This window comes from Sebastes umbrosus, chromosome 17 (assembly GCF_015220745.1).
Source record: "Sebastes umbrosus isolate fSebUmb1 chromosome 17, fSebUmb1.pri, whole genome shotgun sequence".
In the NCBI taxonomy this organism is placed as follows: Eukaryota; Metazoa; Chordata; class Actinopteri; order Perciformes; family Sebastidae; genus Sebastes; species Sebastes umbrosus.
This window is the reverse complement of record NC_051285.1, coordinates 24,350,998-24,373,149: the sequence shown is the minus strand read 5'-3', so window position 1 is coordinate 24,373,149 and position 22,152 is coordinate 24,350,998. Positions and strand designations below refer to the sequence as shown.

Sequence of the window (22,152 nt, the reverse complement as noted above, 5' to 3'; positions counted from 1 at the left end):
GCAGCTGATCTTTGCAATGGCGAAGTTGCATGCTAAGCGTTTTTCAAATGGGAGTCAATGACAGTTTATGCTTTTGGAGTTGTGGTCTGCGATGCCTTTCAGCTGTAAATGTCTGTATGATGTTAGGATGAGGGATTTGAGTTCATAAAGAACAGTCATAGTACGGTTGTTCTGTTGTTGTTTGGGGCTGGTAGCAATTACTGGCAGCAAAAGTCTTGTGAAAGAAAAAATATTTCAAGTCGAAGTAATGAATCAAATCTCTTTACTTCATGCAGCATGGAGAGAAGACCCAGAGAATTGGTCTCTGAACTCATTGTGCCTTGCCTTATATATACATTGCAGTATCATCAAGTAATGATTTCTTTGGTCGAGGACAGCCGTAGTTGATTCACTCAGGACATTCACCTTCTTGATTCTCCTTCCTCAGCACAGATGACTGTCATCTGACCACCTCACAACGTAAACACAGAGAATCACATAGACATAAATGTTAATTTCCCACAGTCTGCACTTTGCAAGATCTGCACACTCACAGCAAATTAAATTGAACAAAATAACATTTTGATCAAACAGAGAGTTTTGTCATTCCACAATGCCTTGTGTTTTTTATCACCCAGCACCTGAAGAAGTTTTTTGGGATGTGCTACACTCTACACTCTGTCTCAGGTAGCAAATACGACCTCTTAAAGGCACCCTGTGGAGTTTTTGATCACTGCTAGCGCTATGGAGCAATGTTTTTATGAGCGGGCCTCCGCTGCTGCCGGTTCCATGCTATTCCACTGATCGACCTATAATGGCAGCGGCAAGCCAAGAAATGCAGCAATGTGCCCACGAGGACAGTAAAGGAGATGTTAGCAAACATGGAGGTAAACCATGAACGATTTGATATCTATATAAAAAAAAATCGGCTTTGCAGTTGTTTCATGAGGAATACTATCAGATAGAGATACTGTGTGGTTGAACAAGCAGAGGGGTGACAGAGTGCAGGTGCTGCTGAGAGGCCCACTGTGCCTTACATGTCAGCAAGTGTCTCACTTCCTCAGCCAGCCGTGAGCCCTCTGTGTCTCTCCAGGGAACAACATGCACACAAAGAATGAACACCTACCGTTCCTCACTCGTCACTAGTAGAGATATCAGGCCCCGTGAGAAGTCCCATCAGCTGGCTTACACACATGTGACATGTTTGGGGTCAAATGGTGTGGCTCGCTCCACAGCTGCCTCGTCTCTCGGTGTAGTTTTACACCGCCGTGACAGTGTGCGCTGACCAATTGCCGTGGACTGGATGGATCCTCATTACACGCTGCTGTTATTTCAAAGCCTCAGTGAGCCCGGGCATGACAGCCAAACCCGCAGAGGATCTGTCAGCCGCGGGCAACAAGTGTCCCCCTGAGGGCTGCCCTGCACAGGCCCCTGGCAAGGGGGAGTCTGGCCACTTGGCCGGCTTTCCACCCGCCCCTTCTGGTGGTCACCTGTGCCAGCATGCCCGTCATCGGGGTCCTGACCCAGCTCTTCTCCCGTTACGTTCCCTCACACCCTCAGGGATATATAAAGATTTGTTCTCTAAAGGCGAGCTGGAAACGGGACACCGTGTTGCCACCGATACATCCTCATGATCACCTAAAAGATGGTGATGGTGTTTTTTTTGGGGGGGGTGGCGGTGCTGGGATAAGGTGTCCAAACATTTAGGAGCTGTTTAAGGCAGCAGATTTTCCACATGCTGGTGGGGAGTGAGAGTGAACCAGTTAAGAGCCATTACAGGAGCAGCTGTAATCAGAGCTACCGTGGGTGGAAGAGTGTTGTCGCTGCAGCTCTCTGTTAGTAAATGGCTTCATTAACACGAGAGAGAGGAGGCAGGGTCTACCAGACAGAGTGTGAATGGAGCACGGATGGATGCTAGCAAAGGTAGGAGACAGGACAGAGCAAGTTTCTCTCTCCTTTTGTCACTCTTGTATTACCTCTGTTTCTCTCTGCTGTACTGTAAACATGTGTAAGTGCTTGTTCTCAGCGGTCTGGCAGCCACTCTTCTACAGCCTCGCATCTGTCAGAAGAGCTCAGAACATTCAGTGGCTCACTAAGCCCAATTACCCCCGATTGCTACCATTTCACAGAGGATCCAGACAGTCTATCTTAGACGAGGAGTCAGGGGTTTATGTGTCGGTTAACCGCGCAGACCACGCACCATGACATCACTGCACATACTGTACACACACTATTTATATTTACGTATACACACATGCTTTGACTTCACAGCTTGTGATACAAAATTCATAAAGCAAATGAGACAGGCATGAAATATAGATGTTAAAAGTGGCGGCTTAACAACCCTCCCACCCGCTTTTGGCCTTTTGCTCAATCACCGCTTGTTGAAGCGGCGGTTTGTGTTACTGTGAGGGGATATCGGCATGCTGTGGTGTTCTTACCGAAAGGCTACACATGTCACGCTGTCGCAGCCAGAATAGTTGGCCCGCTCACCTAACCCCCCCAATCTTTATTTCTGTTTAGCTTTCCACTCCCCTTCCCCAGCCACCCCTGGGAGTCTAACACTAATAAAACAGCTCCAGTCCAAGACCCTCCACACGGCGGGATGTCCAGGCTGCGTAACCCGACACCCCTCTCGGCTCTAGCTTTAGAGAGCTGCTGACATGACGGAGAGTCTGGGAGGGCCAGCAGGGGAGCGTCCATCATTGTCAGGCCCCAGCGCCCTGAGCTACCCATCTGGGGCATGTCCAACACGCATGCCTGTGAGCTGTGAACTCATCGCTGCGAGGTGCTCCGACACTCTGGAGACTCGAGAGGGTATCACAGAGTGTGGTGTTACTGCTCTCAGAGCTGCTAATGCTGTTAAAGTCTTCAGAGCTGGAGAAGGGAGGGATAAGGAGCTAATAGACTGAAGATTCTCCGGAGGCTTTGGCTATGAGATCAGGGAAAAAGCTTCCCTGGCTGACGTTACCGACACAAGGTTTCAACTTCTCTGTGAACTGATATCAGACCAAAGTGCAAGTTAGGGATGCACGATATGGATATGTTTTCAGCCGATATCAATAACCGATAATTCTCATGGCCGATACCGATAAGATAACAGTTTTTTTCACATTTTTGAATTTTAAAAATAAGTTCATAACATATAGTTTATGCACACCTGAGGGTAAGAAAGGCTGAGATGTAGTGAGCAAAGATGGATGATTTAATATTTCATAACTCTGCTACTCAGCAACATTATATTTGTAAACATTTGCTTGTAGTTTTTAGCAAGGCAGGCAAAGTAGGAATTAACCACTTCCTCAGCAAGACTCTAAACTGACAGTCATGTCAGAGGTGCATTATGGGGCGGTGTCTCTGCTGATGAGGACATGAATCCCCCTGGTTAATGTGCAGACTTAGGGGACATGGACCGCCTCTACTTTGGGCACCAGAGAGGATTATTAGAACATCTGGGATCTCAAAACACCTTCCAGTCCCACAGACGTGGGAGTTGAGCTCAGATGTCATCCACTAATGTGAACTCCAGGGTATTCCACCGAGCTCCCAGAGAAGGAGGAGAAAAACTGGAGAAAGACACACAGGAAGGACTATAGTATTGGACAGTGTGTAGTTGTACCTAATAGACAAGTTGCTGTAAAGACACAAACACATGGAGAGAAAACGGAAGGACAGTGTGTTGTGTGTTGGCTCGATGGGTCTCTGAGACTTTTATGAGCATGTGGAAGCGAGGACACAAGTGAGAGCGAGCTCTGACAGAAGCGAGCGGCCTGCTGTTTATTGTTCTCCTCTGTGTGGGAGGGAGATCTGTTAAAGATGTCTGCCATTAATGCGACTGCAGGCTTCATTGAGAACAAATAAACAGCTCGGTCCCTCACCGAGCAGCTCTTTGGGGAACATATGCTGCCTAAACCACTGCTGAGGTCAGACCACTGTCAACACTTGCTGCTCAATTACAACTCTAATTTTGTTGTCAAACAAAATATGGAGATAGAAGAGGAGCGAGTTTGCAGTGTTGTTTTCCTTTTTTTCGGGGACTAAATGGTTTCCAGACTAAAGGCCTGAGGCCAATTGTCTTTAAAAACATTCTGCATAGCACTGTGAATATTGTTCAGGGAGATTTTATTCCACCAGCTTCTGGAAGCCCAGCCCAGCACAGAGGGAGATCCTGATTGTAATTAATGTTTACTGAGACATACCAATGCAAGATGGAATTCACAATGAGGGCCACAAATCCTTGTTCAGCACAGTGTGCACTTTAATTGATTCAACTTGAGCAAACAGCCTGCCTCCGTCTGTTTATTTTTCTGTTTTCTGAGCAGAAGCAGGGTGATGATGTGTGCGGAGGAGAGAGGACAAAGTGGAGGGCAGAGAAACTTAGCCTCCTCCCAACAACCCACCTTTGTTTACCTGACTGTGAGATCAGTCTCAGCGGCCCACACGGCTTTAAGAAGAATGTCTCTGGACCAAATTAATCAGTTTGTTATGATTCACCGGTGGCATCGTGGTGCGTTTTTCAGCAAATGCACTGTGTCGCTGGAGTGTGGTAAAGCTGTTGCCTCTGGAAGAGCGATGTGATCTGTGAGAGGTTTGGGCATGATTCTGCTTACCGCCGCACAACAGGGAGCGGGGTTGGAGAATACCAGACGGAGATAGAGAAAAAGAGTCATGGGGCGACAGTGAATAAGTGCAACTTTGAAGGTCTCTGTCAGCTGTGACAGACAGCTCTGGGTTTTGGATTTGTCAGCGCTTCTCCTTAGAAAGACTCTTTTTTTTTACAGTGCTAAGTGCCTACAGGCTACAGTATCCATCCACACCAAGCTAAATGCTGCCAAAGCACAGCTCTCGGATTGGCAGGCCATAATAGAAAATTACTAAATTACTTAGTAAAATCCACAATCCATAAATGTACTACAACATATACAGTCTATGTTCCAGACTGGAATATCTCAAAAACTGTAGGATGGATTGCCATGAAATTTTGTGCAGACTTTCATGATTCCTAGATGATGCATCCTAATGAATTTATGATCCCCTGACTTTTTCCTTTTGCGCCACCATGAGGTTGATATTTGTGGTTTTGAGTAACATGTCTTGACATGAAATTTGGCCCAGATATTCGTGTTCCCCTCAGGATGAATTGTAATCACTTTGTTGATCCCTTAACTTTTCATCTGGCACCATCATCAGGTCAATTTTTTTTATTAATTTCACTACTTTTATTTGTGAAAATAATGACATTCCCGTCAGCCTCAGCTGTAGTTTGTGTTTAGTGCTAATTAATACATGTTAGCACAATAACAGGCTAAATAAGATGGTGAACATGGTAAACAAAACACCTGCCTCAGGTTACTTTTAGAACAAAGTACCGCTGTGTATATGTACAGCCTCACAAGCCACTAGCTGTAGAATGTGTTGCTCAACAGTAACAAGAACAAACCTCAGTCACCCCTTGTGAGCTAGTGTTGCAGCGTGACACTGGAACAGGACAGACCTGCAGTCAGCACCCAGAGGTTACCTGCCATTGCATCATCTGGTCCCCCTGAGTCCATAATGCAGAGCAGGCTGCCCTCCCTGCAGACCTGCTCCTCCCTCCCTGTCACCACCTGTTTCCTCGATGCTCTCAACAGTTACACAGCTGTCACAGCCTCCAGTACAGCAACTCTGACCTGCTGTCTAGTTGTTGTGAATAGAGACGTCAGTTAATGAAACTGGCTATTGTTCTGGGCATTATCGGTTACTATGTTTGGTGCTGTTGTGTCCTCAGTTTAATACCACTCAGGTCACAGGCACTGATGTGTTGGTACATAAAAGACTGGAAAGCAATTTGCTTAAACTGGCAGTCATCACAAGGCAAACCACCAGTATTTATGTATTGTTGTTGCCCTTTATTGTTGATCCCTTTATCTGCATGTTATTTTCATTAGTTACACCACACTTCACTGTGTATATTATTACTCTGTTTCTGTAACAAGGTACATTTATATAAATACATTAATAATAATAATAAAAATCACTTGAAACTAAATAGCTAAACATGAAATTAAATAGGATTTATATTTATAATGAAAATAGAATTAAGTAAATAAATAAAATAACAATAAATAAATTAATTAATTAAATTAAATCAAGAATATGGTCACTAACAATGTTAGCTAAATATGCCATCAAACTTTTCACTTAGAAAAAAATGTATAAATGTGACTCGTGTAGACTGGACAGCAACAAACACACAAAATTAACCTTGTACTTCATTTTTCTTTCCATCTTATGGAATTTTTATCGCCTACTTTTCTTCGCTACATTATCTGACAGCTGTGGTTACTAGTTTATTTCTCAAAATCAGTTTGCAGTAAAGTTCATTTTATTGGTGATACCTACATACAATTCTGATTATTATTTATTTTTTATGTTGTTGTATTTGTATGCCAGTAAAGGCTCTGAAAACTCCCTCCACCACTGCACTGTTCCTCATTAGAGAGGTGAATAAAGTGAGAAAATGCTGCTCCTTCCATATCCTGCTGCTCAGCATATGGGGGTCTTTGATTAGTGCTGTATTCTGGTAGTTTGGCCAGACAGCGGCCTCGTCTCTGTAGCACCAGCATCAGTGCGTCAGACTCAACCCTCTCTGCCTCAGTGCTCGGTGCACAGCTCTGACGCACACCCAGCGGCCGTGGCTCAGCTGTCAGTCTCGTGGCTCCTGCTATGTGTTAGGTTGTTGGTTTTGTGTGATTGGAGATATGCGACCCCCTGCCTGGATGCAATCCCATAAATGAGTGCGAGGGTGTAGAATGCCGCCGCCGCGCTATTTTGAGGAAGATGAGACGGCAGGGGTGACGGCAAGGGGCGGAGGCTTGGGATGTCGCGGAGGTCTCAACAGCCATCAATTTGTCAAGATGTCTCCAGGCCTGGCGGGCGTAGGCTGTCATATATCCACCCACTCACATTAGAGAGAGAGAGAGATTAGCAAAGTGGTTTTGGCGCGAGTTGGACGCTAATGTATTTCTCAAAAGGGCAGGTGCTGGCCTGCCAGTCTCGCTTTTTAAAAGATGATGTCGTTGGCGCTTGTTTGTTAATCATTTATATGAGGCCAGGCTGTATCCAGGGGATGACAATGAAATATAGTATGCTAAATAAATCCCCTTATGTTCTGCAGTAATGACCTAACAGCGTATTAAACTTCCTAATGTTCTGCATCTCGCTCTGCCAGCCCTCCTGTCACTCCCTCTGTGGATCGTAACACAGTGCACATTTGAGCCATTTGTCTTGCCCATGGCTGCACCAGTCCAAATACCTTGCTGATGAAGGACCATTAGCCAACCAATACACAGGCCTATTAACCCTGCAGGCTCAACGTGATATTAGCAGCATATTAAAAACAATGCTAAAGGGCGGCTGGTTAGCTCAGTCGGTAGAGCGAGCGCCCATGTAATGCCAAGGCTCAGTCCTAGCAGCGGTGGACCCTGGTTCGAATCCGGCCTGTGGTCCTTTCTGCATGTCATTTCTCTCTCTCCCCCTTTCCAACACTCTATCCACTGTCCTATCAATAAAATGCTTAAAAATCACCCCAAAAAATAACTTTAAAAAAAAAAAAAAACAATGCTAAAAGTAAATACAGCTGCATGGAGCTAATGAGCCGTGGTCCACTGCAGGACAGTAACAACAGAGGTGAGATGAAAAGCAGAGCATAGTCTGCATACCAATGAATTTGTTGTTATCTCATGTCTTGTGGCAGTTTTTAATAGGGGTGGGAAAAAATCAATTCACCTATGTGAATTGCGATTCATTCAAATGCTAGAATCGGTATATTTGCTTTATTTGAGTCTATGCGGAGGTAGAAGGGAGTTACCGTTTTTATTGTTGTAGCCTGAGTAACATGACGTCATATCCGTTCTATATCCGTCAACCAAAACAAACATTGGATTGTATTCACTAGAAGTATAAAACGTTACATGTCCCTCATAAATTACCACTGATTTGTGAGGGAAATGTCTTTATTTTTACAGTGACTGATATATTTGACTTCAGGACATCTCTGACTACATACATGCTGAAAATCAAACATTTTTACCGTATCAATTTAGAGTTTTTTGTCGAATCCTAAGAATTAAAATCCCTAGAATTGTATGATTCAACTTTTTCCCATGGTCTAGCGTAAAAAAAATTAACAAAAATTGCAATAAATCGTAATATCGAATCACAATACATATCGTATCGGCACCCAGGTATCATGAGAGTATCGAATTCGGAGATAGGCGTATCCTAGTTTTTAATAACATTTTTAAGGGGTGGAGGTTTTTCACTCACCTTCGTCATACTGTGTCACATTTCCATATTATCACATTATATTCAGTTTGACCAGATCAGAGTTGTTGCTCATGATTACATGCTGCAGTGTAGCTTTAACCATGCAAGGGAGATACAAATCCAGAGTGGAGGTGGTGGTGTGTGTGTGTGTGTGTGTGAACAGTAGGAGATGGCTCAGCCCGGGATAATGAGTTATCCCCCTAAGCCCCTCGCTGGGTCCCCTGACATCCAGCCTTAATGAATGGCTTTTCTGCACACGCACACACACCCAGCTGACCCCCACAAAGCCCTCCCGTACCCCCTTCACCTCTTAAATTCGGCCTCTAGCTTTTGCCTCCCTGACTAACCCGCACACCCACAGGCCTCATCCTCCGCTGTAATGCTCCAGCGAGCAACGCACACTAGTTAGAGATCGCGCTGCTGCTGAAACGTTGAGAAACAGCAGGGCTCTACATTTTGAGTAACCCAAGCGGGAATTGCGCTTATTTGTTTCCAGGGATGAAGAAGACTGACAAATGAACCCTCGCGGGAGGGAAGCTGGCGTATACACACTCCTCGTCTCTTCTTCCCCGCTCCGCCCGGCCCTGGAGTCTTCATTATGACCAGAATAGACACCCTCTTTTTAGCGTGTTAGCACATTCTCAAAACAAGCCGTGGACCTCGGGGAGCGAGAGATGCAGCGGGAGACTTGAGAAACGGGAATTTCTCCTCTCCCCGTCTGCTGCGGCGGAGTTGTTTGCCAGCAGCAGTCTCTCTTGACCGGTAATAGCATTTGTAAGTGGAGAAGATTGACAAGGGTGAGGGAGATGGAGTTAAGGGCTGCCGGGCTTTCTTGTTCATTGACGCACGTGAGTGTTGAATGGAGATGTGTTTTTGTGCGCAGGCTGCCAAAGAAGAGATCTAGTTTTTCTGTAAGGAGCTTTGAAAGCTGACGCCTCTCTGCATTATGAGGGGACTTCTCTTGTGCTAGCCCAAAGACGTTTAACAAAGACTATTACAAAAAAACACACTCGCAAAGTGTGCCTTTTGTTTCCTGACAGGCTGGCAGATGTCCCAGTAAGCTCTCTCCCACACAGAGCAGGAGTCAATAGCTGTTATTGTAGATATTGATTGGGATTTTGCACCAGGAATTACCTCCCCTGACCCTTAACTACGATATCACATGCACCTGGGGTCGCTAATACCTCGCTTTGCATTGTAATGCTAATGGGAGAAGGTTCTCCTAGGGACTTGTTAGCTCAGCCTGCTCCCAGTGGAGTAGGTCTGGAGGGAGTAGTGTGTCAGCCCGCTGTGACAGGCTGCTGCTCTTCAGTGCAGCCCAGGAGAGCTGGGTCCCATCTACACCTCTTTTGGCAGGTAAAGGATTTAGCTGGCTTCCCTAAGGGAGAGCCCTCACTCCTTCTCCTAAACCCCCCTGAGGCCCGGGGAGAGTTAATTACAGTTTATGTATGCACTGTCATCCCCCATGAGCCTCTCTCCCTCTGGAGCAGCCAAGCTGACTGCTGATGTCTGAGCACTTTGTTCTGTAGGAGGTGGTCCCTGCAGAGAAATACCCCCGGACGGAGCTTATTAGCTATTGTTCTGTGCGACTTCAACATTGTACAGCAGCTATTATTCATTCTCTGGATTAATTCACACTTGGTACATAATGGAGCCCAACAGGGCTTCTAATGGCAGGTAATTGCTGGTTTTTGGCAATTACTGAAAGTCCATGAAATGATCCTCACCTTTTCAGACTGCAAGCTAAATGCGCACCTGTCCTTCATGCTATATGCAAAAAGTGAATTAATGAATGCAGTGTTTTTATCCTGCAGTGTCTTTTGATATGCTCCAACTGTCATCACTCCCAGGCCTGTTTGCATGTGGAAAGAGCAAACACCAGTGTTTGCAAAGATGAATATTATTTAAGAATTGCTGTGCAATTTTTATCTGGATGAAGTGTCTTTTTGACTTTGGGAGAAGTGAAAGAGAAGGAAGAAAACCTGACAGTTGTGATGTATCTGCAGCTATGCAAATGTCCATGTTAACCTGTGTACAGTTTGCACAGTTCAGCTAGTTTGTTTCTACACATGATAGATCTGTTACGCAAGTCAAAGTCATGGTATGATACGTCCAAAAAATTAAAGAAATTCATAGTATAGTATGTAAAGAAAGTCATAGTATAGTATGTCAAAAAATGTCATAGTATAGTATGTCAAAAAAACGTTAAAAAAAATCATAGCATAGTATGTCGAAACAAAATTAGGAAAAAATGACACAGTATAGATTAGATTAGATTCAACTTTATTGTTATTGCACATAGTACAACGAAATGCAGCAAACTAGTAAAGACAATATATACAAATGAGGATGTATGGGTGTATGTACATAGGCATATACACATATACAGATTGTAATTAAAGTGCAAGTGATCAACATGTGTTATATTCTGATATTCTAAATTGCATACTGATGGGATATTGTATAACACATTTGTATAAGAGTATTTTAAACAATAGATGATATATACAGGTAGAGTTATATCTAAACACAGAGAAATTATGTACATAGAACTATATGCATATGGAACTAAGTGAATATATATAAGATGAATATAGGAGGGTAGATATGTATATACAGTGGAATCATAAGTTATAAATATACAGGAGAGGATTGTACAGATAAGAGTAAATACAAAGAGCAGTGGAGGTCCATGAGAGAGAGAAAGAGTGTGTGCTGTATTCCAGAGATCATGAAGGGCGGTGGGGCGGGCTAGCGCCGGGCCTGTGAGTTCAGCAGGGTAGTGGTGTTGTTGAAAACGCTGTCCCTTAGCTCCTGTACCGCCTCCCTGATGGTAGGAGGGCAAACAGTCCATGGTTGGGGTGTGAGGGGTCCCTAATGATGTTGCCAGCCCGTCTCAGACACCGTGTGCGGTATAGGTCAGTCAAGGCAGGGAGTTCTTTTGTCTTCTGTGTGTTGAGGACAAGGTTGTCAGCACACCATGCTGCCAGGTGCTGGACCTCCTCCCTGTATACTGATTCGTTGTTGTCGCTGATCAGCTCTACCACCGTGGTGTCGTCTGCGAATTTTCTGATGAAGTTGGAGCCATGCATAGGAACGTAGTCGTGGGTGAAGAGGAAGTAGAGGAGTGGGCTGAGCACACAGCCCTGTGGCACACGTCTAAAAAAATTTACAAAAAAATGTCACAGTATAGTATGTCAAAAAAAATCATAGTATGTATGTATCATAATAATGTATAAATCCCAAAATAGCCAATGAAGGAGGAATAATGTTCATATTCAACATTTATTATTATTATTTATTCTCAGTCAGATGTCGCTGTGCTTAGAGGTGCACACACAGAAGAACATGTCAGCCTGTCGCGCCACAAAGCTTCGAAGGCCAAAAAATGGTATTATGGACAGCCCTACCAGTGAGTGGTGGGAACATGCTGAAACGCCTCATTAACAAATCCGACTGGAATACATTTAATTTGTCCGGCAAATGGAAGTTCTTTCATCCAGGCAAAAAAAAAAAAAAAGCAACACCCTTGAAATGAAGGTGATGTTGTTTTGTGTACGATACAAACTGATTTAGTCTGAACAAGAAAAACACATTTCAGCTGTGTAGTTTGTCCCCAGGGACGGTGTTTAAGGCTGCGTGAAAGGGCTCAGGAATTGGTGCTTGTGCTGGCACAGCTGCAAACCCCAGCAGGGTGTGTCGCTACGAGAAGGAAAAGTAGGAAGAAATGTGTGTCAGTTTGTGGGGCTGTTTGTCAGCTCAGCGCACACACACTAAACATGGCAGTGGAGATGGCAGTTAGATAGACAAGAGTCTACAAAAGGCCTGTAGCTCTCACACACACACACGCACGGCTTCAAAGCAGCAGTCCACAAACCAATGGGTGACGTCACTGTGACTACGTCCACTTCTTATACACAGTCTCTGGTTTTTACCTGAGGAAACAAGGGGAAAGAAAAGAATTAGAGATATCATATATAAAGAGCCTCAAAGAGGTTTAGTGATTTAACCTGAGCTGAGCATCTGGGCTTGGTGTATGTACACTGAAGGAACGATCTTGTTGGGTGTAGCCAGCTTCTAATCCATTGAAATTGCATGTTCAAATGGACCACCAGTTTGGAAACTAAAAAATATTTTTCTCTTTCTGTTTTATTTCTCACAGTTCCAGATTTTGGCATCCATGTGCTCTCCACCAATGGCAGCCAGGAGCCTCATGGGCCAGGCCTCCTCAAGGTGTCAGGCCTAGAGCGCAGTCAGGAGAAGAGCCAGGAGACCTGCAGGGACCCCCAACCCCCTGCATCCAGCCCTCCCAGTCAGCCTCTGCCCCCCCGAGCCCTCCCCCTGCCCCAGCCGCAGCCCCAGCCGTCCGTCCCCCAGCCCCTGTCCCCTCATCGGACCCAAACAAACGGCCCCACCCAGGCTCCGGCCTCCACGAACCCGCCCACACGCTCAGAGGCTCTCCCCAGGCCTCAGACGCCCGCAGCCCTGCCTCTCGCTCAGGGCCAAGAGCCCTCGCCGCTCCCCCCTCCCCGGCCCCAGCATCAGCCCGAGCTGCTGTCCCACCCCCGGCCTCCGCCGACGCCCAGCCTTCACCCACACCCGCCATCGCCCGCCCTCCCCAGCCATCACCCTCACCAACAGCACCCCAGTCAGGCCGGGCCCCACCGGCCCCCGTCACGCTGCCACCCACGGCCCCTTTCCGCCTACAACGGCCACAACCTCAACGGTCACAGGTAAAGGCTAACAACACACGACCTCACACATCAGTTTATTATAGAAAACACTCACGTCTCTCATGTCCTCATGCGCTCTGATGCAGAAAATTGTGTGCAGCGTAGTGCAGACAAAACCTCCGCATTCACACACACTTGAAAATACTAGAATATCTCTTGAGCTGGAAGTGCGCATGATGCCCGATCAGTATGTAAATTGCTATCAGGGAGAGCTTGAAGTTCCCGAGCTAAACAGTAGTGCTGATTATTAACAACGGGGCCAAACTGCACCCTGAGTGCCTGTGATTTATTAGCCACCCACACCGTCACCAGGGCTCTGTATAGATTCCAGCTCCCACCAATTATACAGGCCGTATGTGGAATAGATTAAATACAACCTTGAATTTTATTGTGCATGAGAACAGGAGGAAAACGGACTCAAAGTTGTGATATTCTTCCTAGAAAAACATGAAATGCTTCAGAGGGCTGTCAATTTTCTTTAAAAAATCCTCAGCGGAATTCCACTTTATGTGTTCAAATACACCCTGATCACAGTCATTTTTCATATTATTAAAAATAACAATAGAGCTGTTGTGTCCTCTCTCTGTTGAGAGGCACTGAGGCCTACGAGGCTCTCTTCATTAATTTAAGACTCCAGGACGGCTCCTTCAGAATCCACTCAGTCCCAACAACAGCTCTGCCTCGCAGGCTCTCAGGACTTGGCTCTGCCTCCCTCTCCCCGTGCCAGCCCTGCCAGTCTGCCAGAGCGCCAACAGGGCCTGGCACCCGCTGTGAATAATCACGGCCGGGGCCCACAGCGAAGAGCGGGCGCTGCAAATGAGCTTTTAGGCTTAGCGCGCGGAGCTGTGGAGACGCGAGCTCTGTGACTGCCCCCGGGGAAAACCCACACACACTACAAAAGACTGTTTGCTTACACATGCACACACACCCTCTCTCCCTTCTCATCCCATTTCCGATGCACATGTTCGCTACCTGGCTCTGGAGGAAGTGCCTTAACAGAAGCTGTTCAAAGACAGATGCACATTCTGTTATGCTTGCCAGCGGTGGTTTATTTGCATCCGAGGGTGTTGTGAATGTGGTGGTTTTTATTTTTTTCTTCGCGGATCATGTTTGCCCTGGATTCTGTGAAGCACAAGGGAGAGGCAGGGAGGCGTTTGTAAATGGAGGACAGTCGAGGTGTGAAAACACTGTGCTGGGAATTGAGCGTCGGAGCAGATGGAGATGAGGGGATGTGGAGGAACAAGTGTTAATTTTGACTGATCACGCCTGGCTTAACCTGGCTCCTTTCTCCATCTTTTTTCTCTCTCTTTACAGCAGCAGCAGGAGCAGCACCCCAGGCACCAAGCCCCACGGGCCCCCTACTCCCTCTCTGCAACACCCCCACCACCCGCCTCCCCCTGCAGCGGCGGCAGCAGCAGCAGCAGCAGCCTCCTCCTTCCCGCTGCCCTTGGCGGCTAACCAGAGCACCCCCCACGGCTTCCCCCCTGCCTTGCAGTCCTCGCCGCACCCACATCACCCCAATATGTTCGCTCCTCCAGCGGCCTTGCCTCCACCACCACCACTTACGTCTAGCGCCCTGCCAGCACCAGGACATCCCGCTGCTGGGAGTGCCTACTCAGGTAAACATCACAGGCTGCTTGCAAACATCCCCACATCGCCCCCAAGTGATGTGGCAGGGGATTGCACAAAAAAAACAGAAAGCAGACTCTTATTTTAGCCAGTTGTTGCATCAGGTTGCAGAGACATATGAGAAGCACACGAGGAATCATTTCAGCATCATTTGAGATGCAGAGACAGGCAGAATGTTACCCTGTAATTATTTAAAGAAACACGCAACCGGATCCAAGATAATCCACATGTACTCCACGTCCGCAGTTTAGTGTGTTTATAGTCGCGTGGACAGTTCAAGTTCACACTCTTTCTGTCATGCTGTGATTGATCGACTCTCTACACACCAGTAATATCCACCAGCATTCTCGGCCACATTGCAAAAGCGATTACGGACCCCGTGCACATTTGCACGTTGTGCCGTCCAGCTAAATGTCAGGGTCAGTGTGGGAAGAGGAGGGGGGGGGGTGGACGACGACTCACCTTTAGCAACGTTCCCAGAACTTCCATATTCACCTTGAATAGTGTTCATGTGCGAGAAATCAATTCGGTCAATACGGAACGGAGCGAGCTGGATTTTGCTCAAAAGATACTAATGAAATTTTTATGAAGAGAAAATTCCACCTCCCCCACTCCCCGCCCAATAACGCTTGGAATGAATGCAGAACATATCGCAGCGAGTCGCGGTGGAATAGGAAGGATAAGGTTACTCAGGAGCAGATATAATCTCTCAAGGCACGTTCTGTTGAATTTAGAAGAAAAGCCGGCGATTACTTGAAATCCATTCTTTCTCCACGGGCTGCGCAGAGGTTATTAGAACAACAGATGTTGTTGTCTCAGCGGGGCTGTGGTGTATCAAATCACAGCTTTTGACAGTTCCAGCACTCAGGCAGTTCTAATCATCTCGAGCCTCGCTTAAATCTAAGATGACATGCTGATAATCACAGCCATTCCTACACTGGTGGTTTCTTTTTTTCTGTAACTTTGACATGGTTTCCTGTTTGACATATGTAGCTCCCACTTGTTGGAGTCCAGGCGTCTCTGAGGGGCTTCCAGCAGGACCCAGCAAAATGAGGAATACTTTAATTTCACTGTAATTAAATGAACTAGAATACTTCTCAATTAGAGACACATAAATATCAAGTATATATATTTTATTTTAGGGCTGTTAATCGATTAAGATATTTAATCGCGATTAATCACACAGTTTTTATCTGTTCAAAATGTACCTTAAAGGGAGATTTGTCAAGTATTTAATACGCTTATCAACATGGGAGTGGGCAAATATGCTGCTTTGTCCAAATGTATGTATATATTTATTATTGGAAATCAATTACCAACACAAAACAATGACAAATATTGTCCAGAAAGCCTCTCAGGTACTGCATTTAGCATAAAAACATATGCTCAAATCATAACATGGCAAACTCAAGCCCAACAGGCAACAACAGCTGGCAAGTGTGCTGAATTGACTATGACTTGCCCAAAACGGCATGTGATTATCATAAAGTGGGCATGTCTGTAAAGGGGAGACTCGTGGGTACCCATAGAACCCATTTTCATTCACATATCTTGAGGTCAGAGGTCAAGGGATCCTTTTGAAAATGGCCATGCCAGTTTTTCCTCGCCAAAATTTAGCATAGGTTTGGAGCTTTATTTAACCTCCTTCGCTGCAAGCTACTATTACATGGTTGGTACCAATGGACTCCTAGTTTCATATGATACCTGTATCTTCACTCTAGCTTTAAAACTGAGCCCGCTACAACCAAAAATCACAAGTTGCATTAATGCGTTAAAGAAATCAGTGGCGTTAACGCGTTATCACGTTAACTACAGCCCTAGGTTTTGTCTTTCAGAACTTAACTTTATCTACAGTCTAGACAGAAACAAATCTACCACTATGACATTCTTACCATATGGAGGTCCCTAGGAAAACCTTACATAATGGGGTCTGTGGTTGTTAATGTGTATGTTCAGTTGAGTCTGAAAAATGCTTGAGAACTCTCGACAGTCCTCTTCCCCTCGTTAACAAACCCACTCCTAATCCTCCCTTCTCTCTCTCACGCTCCTCTCCAGAGCAAGACCTTCTGCGCCAGGAGCTCAACACCCGTTTCCTGGCCTCCCAGAACGCCGACCGTGGCGCCTCGCTGGGCCCTCCGCCCTACCTGCGCACCGAGTTCCACCAGCACCAGCATCAGCATCAGCACCAGCATCAGCACCAACACACCCACCAGCACACCCACCAGCACACCTTCACGCCCTTCCCCCACGCCATCATGCCCACCCCAGCACCGCCCATGGTGCGTACCCCGGCCAGAAACGTGAGGATAAGTAGAACGCACCTGTATTGGGTCGAGGGTGGAGAGGGAGGGGAAAAATCACTGCAGCCAAAATGCTTTCATATGTCTTCTAATAATGAGTTTAACATGTGTAGAAGAGTGGGCGGGCATGGCACTGAAAGTGTTTTCACTTTGCGGTTGTGAGAGTGAGGATTTTACACAGTTTGACGTGTGTGTGTGAGCGGCACACTGCAGCCTGCGGGTCTCTGTGGCGGCCTTTCAATGATGGCCATGTGTGTCCGTCTGCGCTACAATCATGCCTTTATTCTCCCAGAAAGCCTTTCTAGTGTTTGCTCTGGCGTACTCCAGGACTCCAGACTCGAGTCGCCGTTATTTTCTAAATTGGCAATAACTCGCCCAAAGCATGTTAACTTCAGAGCCAGCTTTCAGAACATAATACGCTTAATTCATTCTGAATTTAATGACATCATTTGGTCCCGTTTGGGGGTTTTCATTACTGGCAAATGCCTTGCGTTAAGAGCCCTGCTGTTTGTTGGGGGAGACCACAGGCAATGGGTGGCTGGACCTAAAACTCACACAAACACACGCACGCACACACTCTCATAACTGCCTGGCCCATAGAGGGCTCGCTTGGCTCTGATGATACCTCAAAGGCAGCATGGCGAGGCCTCTGACAGCTAATGAGGCCATAAAAAGGCTCTTTATGGCTGCAGTGTTTAGTCTTGACTGGGGAAATGTTCGCCCCGAGCCCGCGCTGCACCACTAAAAGGAGACCAAATGAGACACAGAACCCGCGCTAGTTTAAAAGGTCTTCAGATGATCACGGAAAGGGGAGGATAAAAAACAGTCTGGTTTTGGGAAGGAGCTGAACTTTGAATCACAGTTTTTAGATCTTGGATCATGATGTCAATCTGTGAGCATGTTCTCAAAATACACTTTGTGATGCATTTTGTGTCGGCCTGAAATGACCCTGAAAGAGGCCAATGGTTGCAGGTTCTCATGTTTTCTCTACTGAGCTCTGTTTCTTTTCTCCTACAGTTTGAAAAATACCCAACAAAAGTGGACCCCTTCTACAGACACAGTGTAAGTTTCCCTACTGCCTACTATCTGCCTGCAGAGCAGTTTGTTGCTTGCCATTATTATGCCATTCCAGCCCATGAAAGTTGGTGTTATGGCTGTGTGTATGTGTGTTGATGTATGATTTCCATGCAATCACTCATCCGCTTCTTAATGGACACTGTAAGCGTCCTAGCTGTACCATTTCACCCTTCAGTCCCAGCTAATGTTGTGATTAATGCACACGATTTATTGTGCATGCATACAACGGTAACATTGTTGTGCATAGAAATGAGTTTGAGCATTTTAGCCTTTCTGGTTCCCTCGTCTGGGAGTCAATGGGTTTTTAGTTAGATGCCCTGAAATAAGGTCTGTGGTTAACACAAGGGGATTTTTTAATGTTTTGTTCTACAATATAAAATGTCCCACTCGTGAATTTTGAAGCCTTTATATGTCTTTTAAAAAGGCGGTTGCTAACAAGTGGCTAAATGAGACTACTAAATGTCATCACAGCGACCCGTCTGCCTTTAACAGCCTCGTGTGTATTTGCGTTAATGTGAACGCGGTGGAGTTTGTTTATATGTATAATGTTAGCTTTTTACTTCTGGCGATTGCATTTACACTTCAAAAATCAGAAAAGTATTGCTCATTTGTGTAAATTAACTTGCGTTTGCAACAGAGCTTATTATCCCAATGGAAAAATCCCATTGGCTTTTAGTCGAGGGAACCCAGGGCGATGCCAACTTCCTGGTTGGCCTACAAAAATAGGTCATCCCTGGAGCACTCTATTACAACGGAGACTGCGTTATTGCCAGGGGGAATACTATATCTTTGTCTTACCTACTACTCTTCATTTGTATTTGTCTGCTAACAGCAGTGGCTTGCTCATGATTGTTACTCACTAAAGGGGACTTATTTGAATCATTGGACCTCACTCTGCTACCGTGTTTGCTGAAGCGTCCAGACACCTGCTGTGTGCTTTTTCTTCAAACTGAGCTGCGATTTTAATATCAGAAAAAATCATGCGTTTGTGTCCAGACCAACCCCGGGTTAAATAGATGTTGCAGAATGTTGCTATTTGTTTTTAAGTGCTTCATTTCTGATTCCTAGAATTTCCTCGCCGTTATTATGGCAGCAGCAGCAAATACCCCGAAGCCATTTCCTCTCTATAAAACCTACTGACGTCTTAAAACATGATGCACAGGGAGAAACAAGTTGCATTTTAAAATCTCACAGCATCTCCTCGAGCGCTTCCAATAATAACTCATCCTGGCAACCCAAGTTTAAATAATTCTGTTGCACCATCCGTGATTAAAGCAGCGCAAGCATGCAAGTGCAGAAAAACGTTCTGTACTTCCACTAAGGCTAATGTGATTGACAAGAACAATTATAGTGAGTGCTTGATTACCTATCTGTTTCTCCTCAGGATAGTTTTATGGAAGCCTGGAGCGCTTGTTTGGTTTACGTTTGGTTTTGCTTGTATTACAACATTCTAGTTTTCACATCAAAGGAGTGTTTTTTCTCCACTTATTTAAATCCACCAGGAATGAGCACGGAATATTTTATAAACCTGCAGTTTGTGAAACATGTAGGCAATCATTTGTAACTTTCCCCCCATCTAAAAAAATTTAAAAAAAAGATTGAATGTTGAGGATCATCCTTCACTATAACCCGTTTGTTCCATCTCCACTGCCTTATATAGCTGTTGTCCTGCATTTCACTGACAGACCGAAGCATCCTCACGCCTCCTCTTCCTCTTCTCTCCCTCAGCTCTTCCACGCCTACCCACCGGCCATGTCTGGCCTTCCCCCCGTCATCCCCCCGACCGGGCCCTTCGGCTCGCTGCAGGGCGCTTTTCAGCCCAAGGTAAGACGCACAGGGACACCACCACTACGCTCCCTCTCTGTTCTCACACACACGCAGATAAGACAAACTGAAACTAGGAGTTATTTACAGAGATTCTTGTTGTTTCCATCTATGTCTGGTGCTCTCTAGACCTCCAATCCACTTGATGTGGCCAGACCTGGAGGCGTCCCACACACGTTCTTACAGAAGGACCCCAGGGTAAGAACACACACACACACACACATACACACAATGTAGAGGTAACCTTTAGATCTTCTGTATTTGTTGCATAAGTCCTTGTAAAGAATTCTCATGCAGTTAGATTATAATAGGGCTGTCAAAGTTAACGCGATAACACGTTAAAGCAAATTTGTTTTAACGCCACTAATTTCTTTAATGCATTAGCGCAACTTGCGATTTTTAGGTTGTAAAGTTTTAAAGCTAGACTACTGGTATCATATGAAACTAAGAAACCTAAGGAATCCATTGGTACCAGCCATGTCATACTAGCTTTTCACGAAGGAGGTTAAATAACGCTCTAAAGTTACGCTACATTTTGGCGAGGAAAAACTGGCACAGACTTTTTCAAAGGGGTCCCTTGACCTCTGACCTCAAGATATGTGAATAAAATGGGTTCTATGGGTACCCACGAGCCTCCTCTTAACAGACATGTCCACTTTATGATAATCACATGCAGTTTGGGGCAAGTCATAGTCAAGTCAACACACTGACACACTGACAGCTGTTGTTGCCTGTTGGGCTGCAGTTTGCCATGTTATGATTTGAGCATATTTTTTATGCTAAATGCAGTACCTGTGAGGGTTTATGGACAATATTTGCCATTGTTTTGTGTTGTTAATTGACATATTTGCCCACTCCCATGTTGATAATAGTATTAAATACTTGATAAATCTCCCTTTTAAGGTACATTTTGAACAGATAAAAAATGTGCGATTAACTATGGACAATCGCGATTCAAACTTGGATTGACAGCTCTAGTTTATAGACAACCCAGACTGCCATATTCGTCTGTATTCATTTGTATGCAGAGGGTCACACAGGAGGAACCCGCGTGTTAATTACTCCTGAAATGCTTCATTTTAAAGGGAAATTTTAACATTTTAATTTGCTTCATAATGGATGCCACACACAGAGACTAATTAGTAGTGATTTGATTGACAGCAAAATAACTCAACCTCTTTTATTCCCTCTCCCTCCTGTAGCTAACGGATCCATTCCGGCCCGTTCTCAGGGTGAGTGTTCGCTCCCCGCAGTGTCTGCACCCTCACACACACCTCTCTCCCACCACACACACACACACACACAATAATAGCCATGATGCCTTAAAGGGTTTTTGCTAATGGAGTAGATAGTGTCTTTTAATTAAATGAGCGCTGCACTTGGAGGCAGAGTGTGCTAGTTTATACCACAACACAACAGTGCAGCCCCTGCATGCAGAAATACTATTGACAGACTTTGCTCAGACATAGACATGCATTCAAATCACAGATCATGTGAGTGTAAAAACGTAAATCAACTTTTATTGTCACACATTTAGTCAGTGACATTTAGCTTCTGCATTTAACCCATCCTAGTATATTAGGAGCAGTGGGCTGCTACTATACAGCGCCTGGGGAATAATTACACCCAGCTATAATTACTCCTCTGTCACCATCATAGGCCATATCTTTTAAGTAATATGTGATTAAAGGTGCCACATGTACCATAATTAATTTATCAGGATGTCATTTTTAGGTGACTTGACTGTAAATAAATGAGAAGGGTGTGCATGTCATTTGAGCATTCAAAATAGTAGTAGGATCCGTGAGGGTTAATGTGCATTGACAATATAGCTATATCCATAATTAGCTTGAACAACAGACTGATATGATGCATCCATATTCACCACACAATTAGCTGTTTAATATGTAAATTAGTAATGGTCTTACTGTCCTGTGTTTTTTTGTCTTGTACCTACAGAAACCAGGGAAGTGGTGCGCCATGCATGTCCATATCGCCTGGCAGATATACCACCACCAACAGAAAGTAAAGGTGAGGACTCATCTGACTCCTCTCTCTGCTTTGTGCCATATTAACACAGTGTAAAGTTAATGGTGTCCCAATTCATGCTAGTCTTTATAGTACTGTTTTATACATGAAATGATACAATAGTGGGCTACAGGAATGAGCCCTAAAACCCAGAAATGAGTTATCATTTTAGCTAAATGAGACTACTAAACGTCCTCACGCTGACTCGTCCTCCTTTACAGCCTAACGTTAGCTTTTTACTTCTGCCGATTGCATTCACGCTTCAAAAATGATAG

The 22,152-nt window shown here is 45.2% G+C and overlaps 1 protein-coding gene and 1 long non-coding RNA gene across 8 annotated transcripts in view; one reads left to right on the top strand and one right to left on the bottom strand.

Moving 5' to 3' along the window:
• Nucleotides 1–22,152, top strand: part of auts2a (activator of transcription and developmental regulator AUTS2 a) — a 353,398-nt gene that overhangs the window by 325,934 nt on the left and 5,312 nt on the right. For 5 of the 7 annotated variants that reach the window (XM_037749588.1, XM_037749589.1, XM_037749587.1 and 2 more), the window contains 8 exons: nt 12,449–13,019; nt 14,334–14,638; nt 16,704–16,948; nt 17,966–18,010; nt 19,754–19,849; nt 19,979–20,047; nt 21,052–21,081; nt 21,809–21,880. In XM_037749588.1, coding sequence (XP_037605516.1) covers nt 12,449–13,019; nt 14,334–14,638; nt 16,704–16,948; nt 17,966–18,010; nt 19,754–19,849; nt 19,979–20,047; nt 21,052–21,081; nt 21,809–21,880 — 1,433 coding nt within the window. Of the gene's footprint in view, nt 1–1,739; nt 1,903–12,448; nt 13,020–14,333; nt 14,639–16,703; nt 16,949–17,965; nt 18,011–19,753; nt 19,850–19,978; nt 20,048–21,051; nt 21,082–21,808; nt 21,881–22,152 lie in introns of those variants that run through there. The other 2 variants (XM_037749593.1, XM_037749590.1) reach the window with 2 other exon arrangements.
• On the bottom strand, nt 246–1,453 carry LOC119476247. The gene is made up of 2 exons (XR_005203980.1): nt 1,106–1,453; nt 246–451 (listed from the first exon to the last, which is right to left on the bottom strand). It is a non-coding gene; the product is annotated as an uncharacterized LOC119476247 (long non-coding RNA).